The sequence below is a fragment of the Vigna unguiculata genome, chromosome 3, assembly GCF_004118075.2.
Source record: "Vigna unguiculata cultivar IT97K-499-35 chromosome 3, ASM411807v1, whole genome shotgun sequence".
Taxonomy (NCBI): domain Eukaryota; kingdom Viridiplantae; phylum Streptophyta; class Magnoliopsida; order Fabales; family Fabaceae; genus Vigna; species Vigna unguiculata.
This window is the reverse complement of record NC_040281.1, coordinates 980,409-991,019: the sequence shown is the minus strand read 5'-3', so window position 1 is coordinate 991,019 and position 10,611 is coordinate 980,409. Positions and strand designations below refer to the sequence as shown.

The window sequence follows — 10,611 nt, the reverse complement described above, 5'->3', positions numbered from 1 at the left end:
ACCGACCTCAAGGAAGGATATGGACTGACCTTTAACCAATCTCAATAAAGGATATGGACCGACTTTGAAAAAAGATATGGACTAATCGTGGACTGATCTTGAAAAAGGATATGGGACGACGTCGTTTTGATCATTTGTTCTAGCGAACTTTAAGTGTGTAAATCGTTATTTTTATATCCACTAGCTAATTATGTGTCAGTTGTAACAAGAATTCACCCACACTTGAGTTTTAAGAGGGAAATGGAAATTCGAGATGTGAACGACATTTTTTTTACCTATAAATACGAAGGTCTCTCTTAAAGAAATTACATATTTTTTTCTAAACTAATATCCCACTTAGTTAAGTCATAATTTATCTTCTATTCTTCCAATTAACGAGTTAGTTTAGTTACGGAAACTCTTTCAATAATATAACATTAATACCTAAAGAAACTAAATATATTGATTATGTAGTTTTTTTCTTAAAAAAAAGGAATTATACAGGAGAAGATTATTGTGCGATGGCATCCACTAGAATAGTGTTAATTGGCTACAACCTAATAAAGCAGGAAAGACTTGGGCTTGCACTTTTTGTTTAGGTCGGTTGAGAGTTTGGGTTGTTAGTTAGGAAATTGAGGGTGCTATTGGTGTGTGAATGTTCCTCACATTGTGGCCACTATGTCTCATGCGTGAAACTTTTGTTCCTACTTTTTTTAAGAAAATAGTGGCTACCCTTCCCTTCCACACACACCATTCAAGGACAGAGACAATCATTGTTGTTGTGGGATTTAACCTTCCCCACAATCCAAGGGACTGCACTAAACCTAAACCATTTGTATTTTTAACCATCCTTATCTTGTGTCTTGAAACAAAAAGCTTGTCTAGGGAGAGTAAAAAAGGAACATAAAAAGAAAAAGTGAGAATTTATAAACTATATGTAATTATTATACCCACCACCATTCAAGCAACTATTTGCTCCAAACTTAAGTACAGAGTTGAAGGACAAATTAATTCAACATCATAACGTTTTGAAAAAGCTACAAGTAACAGCATATTGTGATGCTCCTTAGCTGTGATAACATTTTATACCTTTATTTTCAACTCTGACTTTCTACGGGTCAAATAACAAACAGTGAGGACCAGGAAAAAAACAACCTCATAATTTTGATTTGAAACTGTTGTCTCTAGAAGAATCCATTTGACAAAGAACTCACCAAATAACGGGCTCAACGGCATAACTGACTCTTCTTTTCGACCACAAAGTAAAAGTAAAGTGAAGAGAGTAGAGTAGTACGCAGGAAAGCTTTTATCACTATAGCATGCTAGTTTGTACATTTATTGGAACGTATTATTTAAGATTTGTATAATGTTCCATTGGTAACTTCTTTATTCTTATTTAAAAAAAATATCATTGAAGCAAATCGACGTGGTATAACATTAGCCATAAAATAAGAAGAAAAAAAAACTTTATATATTTAGTTGCATTAAAATACAAACAAAAATTTATAAAATATCTTACATAACTTTCGGATAATGAAAGATGTATATCTCGTAAGAAACTAAGCTTTCAGAGTTACGGGGTTAATTGTTGTTGTCATTGTCGAGAAATGAAGAAAAATAGATATACATAACATAACACAGTTGTAGGTGGATAGAAGGGAATCAAGTAATATAAGAGATTGAGATAAGATGGTAACTGAACACCCTTGGTCGGGAACTGTAAAGGGGGAGACAAGGTGAGAAACCTTTTTGTGTGGATTTCTAAAGCTTTCGGATGATTTATCCACATCATACCAACATAACATCCTTGTCCCAAGCCCAATAACAAAACTCCGTGAGTCAAGGATAACTACAAAGTTTCATTCTTTATTATCTTTGGTTCTGTTGTGTGAGTGTGAATTCCTGCGGGGTCTACCTTAAATTCAGTTATTATTTTCATTGGACCAACAAAAAAACCAGAAACAATGGACCATTTTTATATGTGCTCAGCAATGAAATCAGATTTGAGGTAGCAAAACCATGCAGCAGATAAGCGCAGCCTTATGTGTCAAGATGTGATATCTGTAAAAATCACATCACAAACGAAAAACAAATACTGTTGTTTTTTCTTTGGTTTCCGTTGGAAAATAAGATAGATATCGTGAAAAGACATCAAATATCAGGAGCAAAACCTTATCTTAGAATGAGACGCTGCTATGATAGCCACTAGGCAAACACAGAATTCATTGATGCATTTGGGGAAAATGAGGAAATCCCACCAACGGTTCCATATGTTTAACCTTTTCCTTTGTAAAATTGGGATTTCAATCCGATAATATAGACACTTTCACACATCTCATGCAGAAGTTACGTTGACCTTAAACCAAAAATAATCAGGTTAAATTGTCTGAGCCTTAATTATGTGTGTATGTGACATTTTGTGTATGTTTCCCCAATCCCTGACAAAAGAACAACTTAACAGTGTGTCTGATTAAATATGTGGTTGGATTGGAGTAATACGCTGTTTATAATATATTCACACACAAAAAAAAGGTAAGAAAATGGATTTGTTTATTACACTTGTGTCTAAAAATCATCATATTATAGACAAAAACATTTTTTTTCTAAATTTTTCCAAGGTTCTGATGTTACTCTTGAAGTTCATTCTTCAACCTTTCAACAAACTGGCTTGTATGCTCAAGGGGTTACTCATAGCTGCATTAGGCCCGCAAAATTTTCTCAGTGGTATAAAAACCATAAGCCCATATAGATAAAGCTTTATGTTCAAAGAGTAAAATCCAATAGCTTAATATATGCCTTATGAAAAACTTAACCTAGTACTTTTTCTCGTGTTCAGAGCTTTGGTATTTAATATTGTCATTTAAAATAGTAATCTTGGTGAGTTGTGTTAGTCATCAACTCTATCATGATTTTAATACATCAAATGAATTTTGTATTAAAATCATACTATTTATTTTACATGGTAAAATATATCATTTTTAATAAAAATAGCATGATCATTTGTTTATGTAATAGACTTGTATCTTTTCAACATTTAAATATAATACAATTTTTGTGTCACATGGTTCCTGTTATAGCGTTGGCAGGCTTTTTAAAGTTGCATTAAATACAATGGAATGGAACTACTAATGAATTAGATAAGATAACGAAGAAAAATTACTGTGTAACTTAAAAAGATAGATTCTATGTTGGTATGATTTGGTAGCAGAGATTTGAACTTTCCAGACTTGGTATGATTTCACATGAGCTTCCATCATTAGCTCAGGAAAGTTTTCTGAAATTGGTCATGTTTCAGCACTGCTTCTTCCACAATAAGCTTTCATACATCACCACAAACTCTTATCTTCAACTCTGCTTAAGAAGTATTCTGAATAAGCCTTTTTGACATATTTTTGCTTATAAATTCTACATTAATTGCTCATAATCTAATTAATTCGTATGATTATGGAATTATGAGATGAATAATAGAACTTATAATGTCAACACTTCCTTCATCTACTGGTGCCACTCTCTGCTGGTATGCACGGTTTCTGTAATGGCTTTCACCCATTCTTTCTCTTAAGAAAGTGTCTTTAAAGTGTCTAACTCTGATTTTGAAAATCTATTTTTGCTGGAAAGTTTTATATTAACCAGAAATGTGATGTGAAGTTTTTTATATTAATAATTCATATCCGAGATGTGACAAAGTAAAGATAATTAGTGACCGGTTAATTTTTCCTATCTATCTCAATTAAAAATTCCAACAAAAATGTGAATAAAACTAATTTTTCTTAATTTCTACTTCAAGTTCTAAAGAAGGCGTTTAGTAACAACAACTTTGATGGGAAGTTCTAATTCTAAACACTGCAAGGTACGGGTGGGAAACTAAAATGTCAAGAAATCATATTACTGTGTTGCTTTATTCTTTAAATTCTAAATTTTTTAATTATTAAATAATTGTATTTAGTACACCCGATTATTTACTTTGGAATATGTCCATAAATAAAAATATTAAGTATCTAAAAGTTAAACAACATGGTTACAATATATCATCTGTGAATGGTATTAACAAAATGAATATTTAAGCTTTTCTTTGCTTATAATCGAGAAATATATTACAAAATTGTCACATATTTTATACATTTTTATTATTATTTATTTAACTGATATTTTTGTAATTTCTAGTTTATTAATTTTTTATTCATTTAAATTTTTTGAATTAATTTAGAAAATAAATGAAAATAAAATTTACTTCATAAATTTAGATTAACAAAATGAGTTATGAATAAAATCCAAATCTATTAAATTGCATTTTAATTAGACTGAAAGCAAACAACATGAGTAAGTGCTCTGACATTAATGCAACTTTTCAATTGGTGGTACCTGGACCGTTATAGTTCGATTTTGAAAAAAAAAATACAAAGTTATTCTAAAAATCCGAATATATTAAAATAACGTACACGGTTTACATGTTTAATTCACCATTTTTGAAATTATTAAAACTTCAAAATAATTTTTCTTTTTCAGATGTGAAACTCAAATTTCCGTCATAGGGTAAAGCTTTCAAATGCGTTTCACGGAATTAAATGGCATAGAAAATGAAATAAACTACAAACTAATTGGTTTAACCTAGACTAAATTAATTAAAAAAATAAACATAAATACAGCGCAATTCAATAAATATATATATATATATATATATATATATATATATATATATATATATATATATCAAACATCTATTTTCTTTCTCTATCTCTCATCTCGCATCATATCCTTTCTTTTCCCTCTTCCCCTCTTCGCAACTCAAAATTCAAATACTCCCTTACCAATTGGATCGTTGAATTGAGAAAATCACTTTTACAACATGAACTTGGAAGATTATGGATGGTTTGTTATCACTAGGTGGAGAAACACAGGATTATTACTACTAGTGACTTTGTGAACGTAAAACATGTTGTTGGAAAAAAATAAAAATCCTGGACAAGATGAACGAACAATCACCAAATCGTGAAGAAGAGACAATATGTTAAGCAACACACCACTACTTCACATGTTGGAGACATTATGGTTGCATCCTTTACCCATACTCAAAACCAATAGGTCTGGTAAACATGCACATGGCTTAAACTACAAATCATAAGATGTTATGTAGGTGAGAAAGATCGTTATAAAGAACACCACTGATCATATATAACTGTTTCCGAAACTTTTGCCTATGTTGCTTGTTCCTTAACATGAACACACATCAAATTAATTTCTTTCTAGAGTTAATAATTTATTTATATACTAAAACCTAAACTCGCGATAGGAGCAATTATGAAAACTCGAACCTGACAGATAATATTGAGCTACGAAAACTGTTTTGGTATGAATATATTAAAGGTTATCCCAACCAGACGACATAAATTCACTAATTCACATGCCCTCTCAGTCTTCTCTCTTCCCCAGACACACACACATACAGTCAAACCATCTGACGCTTCACAATCATTCTCCCACTCCCATCATAAGCTGCGCCTACTACATCAAACACAGATGGGAGTACTCTCTTACAGTGCACCCACACTTTCCGGTGGGTCCCACACCCCCCTTTCCCCAACCCCTACCCCCTCTACTCCACGTGTTCCCCACCAATTCGCGGTGCTCATCACATGTCCGCATTATTCCCCGTTCCAAACTCTTACCCGGCCCGACCCGCTCCAGTCAAGGCCCGTTTTCATTAGTCAAGCCCCGTTTGCATCGGGCTCCCAAAACAAACCACTCTGCTCTCTCCACGTGGCGAAGGCGCACTGGGCAAGGCACTGGAATCCAAGGATGCTTTCTCGTTTATATAACAACCTCGACCGTTTCCTCTTCTCTACGCACACAAACACAAGCACCACCTCGCACTGCCAGAGAGGAAAACAAAACAACAAAATGGCGCCAAACACTCTCTTCTCTGTCCTCTCCGTGCTCCTCCTCTTCCTCTCCCTCCACCCCTCCTCCGCCGCTCACGACTACCGCGACGCCCTCCGCAAAAGCATCCTCTTCTTCGAGGGCCAGCGCTCGGGCAAACTCCCCGCCGATCAGCGCCTTCGCTGGCGCCGTGACTCAGCAATGCACGACGGTGCAACCGCCGGAGTAAGATATTATTTATGTTTTCTTTATTCTCAATGTAGCAGATAGTTGGAGGTCAGTTGATGAGGTCGTGATGATGATTATTAATGAGGTACATTGTGCTGTTTACCCAGGTGGACTTGAGCGGAGGGTACTACGACGCCGGGGACAACATAAAGTTTGGGTTTCCAATGGCGTTCACGACGACGATGCTGTCGTGGAGCGTGATCGACTTCGAGAAGAGCATGGGGGCGGAGCTAGGGAACGCACTGAAAGCAGTGAGGTGGGGGACCGATTATCTGCTGAAGGCGACGGCGAAGATTGGTTCCGGCGTGGTGTTCGTGCAGGTTGGTGACCCTTACTCCGACCATAACTGTTGGGAGAGACCGGAAGACATGGACACGCTACGCACCGTTTTCAAGATCGACGGGTCCCACCCAGGATCTGACGTGGCAGGAGAAACTGCCGCTGCACTTGCTGCTGCCTCCATCGTCTTCAGATCACGTGACCCCTCCTACTCTACCATGCTCCTCAATCGAGCCGTTGCGGTGCGTCACACTCTTGCACCCTCCCGCACACGAGACTCTCTCTCTCTATTTTTGTTTTAAAAATAAACAAATAAAAGTACTTGTGAAAACCTTTTTTTTTTCCTTTGGCTTTGGGTGAAAAGTGAAAACGTGACTGTGGTAAGTTTGAAAAGCAAGCAGTATGTGGAAAGCGAGACTGTTTTCGTCTCTCACGAGAGACATGGAAAATCTCCGTGTCACCCATTCCACCCAACACTTTATTTATGTTTTGGCGTGTTTTTCTCTGTATCTTTTAATGGTTAAAGAGGTTCATTTAACACATTTTCCGTTAAAATATCGCGAGAAAATGACCGTTGGTTTGGGGTGAGGGTGCAGGTGTTCCAGTTTGCTGACTCGCATCGTGGCGCGTACAGTAACAGCCTGCGCCGTGCAGTGTGCCCGTTTTACTGCGACGTGAACGGTTACCAGGTACGTGGAGCAATAATAGACATAACGGGAGAAAGTGTGTGAATGGGATGGAATATTGGGCGTTGGATTGGATGACTTTTAAAGTTACTTTATGTGATGGTGATTTTTAGGACGAGTTGCTGTGGGCAGCGGCGTGGTTGCACAAGGCATCACGTAGGCGTCAGTACAGAGAATACATTGTGAGGAACGAAGTGGTGTTGAGGGCTGGGGACACCATTAATGAGTTTGGTTGGGATAACAAGCATGCTGGGATTAATGTCCTCATTTCGAAGGTAACATTAACAACACTGCTCTGCTACACCCATTTTTATGAACCCTACTTTTCGTATTCATACCCGTTTTGGTTAGAATTAATTAATTGGGTTGGTTTTTATTCAAATTTATATGATATGATTGTTGAAGTGGAGTTTTCCATTTTATTTTATCATCATTACTCCTATGTTTGTGTGATAGCGTGTGCGAGCGCACATATCAAAATTCTTTTGTCTTTTATGCGGTGTTTTTGTTCCTCTTGTCTTGCGCCCCCCGGTTAGCATGTGGAGGCGCAGTGTCACACTGTTCATTCATTCAATCTAGATGCGGAATTTGGAGATAAAGTTCCTGCATCACGTGGTCTGTGGAATGTGACTTACTTTGTCTTCTTCGGACCCTTTCCCATCTCCACACATCATATTATTAATCATCCATCATCACAAGCACAACAGCAAATTTCATATCAACACCATTATTTCCCACCACTAACTTCACGCTTTATATTACTCATTACATTACAATGACTTAGATTTAATTCTACATAAAATAAAATAAAAAAATCATTTTTTTAGTAATCTCTTCTCCTATTTTATTTATTTTATTAGTACATTCCACAAAGCGGATCCTGTACTGTATTACAGGGACTTAATGTGGTGTTTTCTTCATTAAATGTTTGAATTGTTGTTTAATGAAGTGTGAAAGTATGGAATAAATAAAATGAATGTCAATAGTAAGAAATGTGGGTTCTTTGACAAGAGGCATGAAATGATATGTATTTAAAATTTGACTTGCTCTTACTGGTGGGCCATGTAAGGAATCTAAGGCATGGCGAACAATGTTGTGTGCATATGTACGGTACAGCTAGATTGGGAATGTGAGTACAGATTTGAATTATTTAGAAAAAAAAGGTTTATCCATTTGTTGATGAATATTAAAAGAAAAAGTCAAGATAGGAATGAGAAAGGGGTTGTTGAAATGGTGATGATTGCACATGATGTGAATTACATTTTAAAGTTTATTTATGCAAGCGGGGACATTCCCTAATAATTGGAGCTTAGATGTAAATGATGGGAGAGGATTTTGGAGGAGAGAAATGAAGAAGGGGGTTAGGATTAGAGTGTGCTGTTGTCTGTGGAATCAGAACCAAAGTGGATGGCCAAACTGGTTGCCTTCCATATAGTGAACATTTGGAACCAAAAGTCTTAACCTTTAATTATTTTCATCCTTTTAGTTAGATCTGGCAGATGGGTGGGTCCCACTACTGCTCCATGCATGTGCACCATACCATTCTTTTCTGCAAACTTGCTTTACTCTCCTGCATCCATTGAGTCTGTGACTTCTTCTTTAAGCTCTCATCGCTATCACATTATTTCTCGCATTCTTTTCTCCAAACTCTCACCTTTCTGCCTCATTATTTTTTTATCAACCTATCCCGTGCAACGCAATCACGCTTCTGTAACCATACATATTCATTGTCACAGGAGGTGTTAATGGGAAGAGCAAACTATTTTGCGTCCTTCAAGCAGAACGCGGATCAATTTATCTGTTCTACATTGCCTGGGATTTCTCACCCTCAAGTTCAATATTCCCCGGGTAAAAAAACATTCACTTTTTCACCTTTTTATAATGATTCTGGCGTGATTATGGAATTGTAACTTTGATGATGATCGTGAATTTTGAGACCCAAACAAAGCCATTAATCATGGTTAATTAGCTTGCTTCCCAAAAGAAAAGGGTGTGTTTTTGCGTGCAGAGTGAATCCATGCATTGGTATTTCTGCACAATTATTGCAGCAAATGTGTTTTCTTCCCTTTGTAACTAAAGCTTCTGTTTTGTTGGTTTATAAATAAAGGTGGACTTATCTTCAAGGCGGGTGGAAGTAACATGCAGCACGTAACGTCACTGTCTTTCCTGCTCCTGGCTTATTCTAACTACCTAAGCCACGCCAATAAGGTGGTGCCATGTGGCGAGACCACTGCCACCCCAGCTTTACTCAAACACCTTGCCAAACGTCAGGTGAGAATGAAATTTTTCTACATTATTAATAATTATTATTATCACTTGTTGGGTCCCAACACTTCGACATCACCGTCGATTAACGGCCTGGTTTCTTTCTAGTTTTCCACATCTGACAAAATTAACGGCTAGATTTTCCCCTTTCTAGTTTTTTACTATATTCACGTCAACACGTGATCTGCGCACTTGTTTATTATTTTGGAAAACGGGTAACGTTGTAATAATGTGAGTCACATGGCTTTGATTTACTAGGTGGATTACATTCTCGGAGACAACCCGTTGGGAATGTCGTACATGGTTGGATATGGCCCACGCTACCCGCAGAGGATACACCACCGGGCCAGCTCGCTCCCCTCCGTGGGCCTCCACCCAGCCCGCATTGGCTGTAAAGCTGGATCTCGGTATTTCTTTAGCCCAAATCCCAACCCCAATGTATTGGTTGGGGCCGTGGTGGGTGGGCCCAGCAATAACACAGATTCCTTCCCGGATTCCAGGCCTTTCTTTCAGCAATCGGAGCCCACAACATACATCAATGCCCCGCTGGTGGGCCTTCTGGCTTTCTTTTCAGGCCACTATTGACTTTGCAAGTGTATGTATCTATATGTATGCATTCCACGTGGTCACCCTAAGGGGAAAAGAATGGAGAAGAGTGTTGTCAGTAATAGTATTCTGGTTTCAGTGGTTTTGTTTTAGTAAGTGAAGTGATGATAGTGCAATTTGTATACTATAGGATTCTAAGTAACGTGGCAAATCTATAAAGAATATAAGGTTCATGGGAAAATCCACACAGCTTCAATGCTTTCAATTTATACTTCTGTAATTAAGAATTAAATCTTTCGAAACGGACTTATGAATCTGTGTACCAAATCATATAATAAATCGTACAAATTGTTGTATGAATGACATAACTTAGATGATATAGAATAATATAGTATTGAGAATTGATGTACCCATGAAAGAAGAAAAAAACAAAAACACTTTGTTTTTATTGAGTGTAATGTACTTTATTACCATAAAAGAGACCCTATATAAAATATGACATACACATAAATGTTATTCTGCAGTCATATAAAAAATTGTAATGTTCTTATTCGATATATATTTCATAATTTAATAACATAAATAATATGATAAGAAAAAATATATAATAATTGCGATTTAAATTAGAAAATAAAAATAAAAACAAACTATACAAGCCACAAGTTGCCTTTATTATAGGATAAATTTTATGTTTTTCAAAATTTAAGTTGAAAACATTTTGTTTCACTGAAATGAATATAAAAAAATGTTG

The 10,611-nt window shown here is 36.4% G+C and overlaps 1 protein-coding gene across 1 annotated transcript; it reads left to right on the top strand.

The window, feature by feature from the left end:
- Nucleotides 1-5,807: 5,807 nt before the first annotated feature.
- LOC114175611 (endoglucanase 8-like) lies at nucleotides 5,808-10,116 on the top strand. The gene is made up of 7 exons (XM_028060374.1): nucleotides 5,808-6,081; nucleotides 6,192-6,605; nucleotides 6,960-7,052; nucleotides 7,163-7,324; nucleotides 8,786-8,897; nucleotides 9,157-9,320; nucleotides 9,573-10,116. Exons 1-7 carry the CDS (start codon nucleotides 5,878-5,880, stop codon nucleotides 9,897-9,899), a joined length of 1,476 nt encoding a protein of 491 aa, XP_027916175.1. The 5' UTR covers nucleotides 5,808-5,877; the 3' UTR covers nucleotides 9,900-10,116.
- The last annotated feature ends 495 nt before the right edge of the window (nucleotides 10,117-10,611 follow it).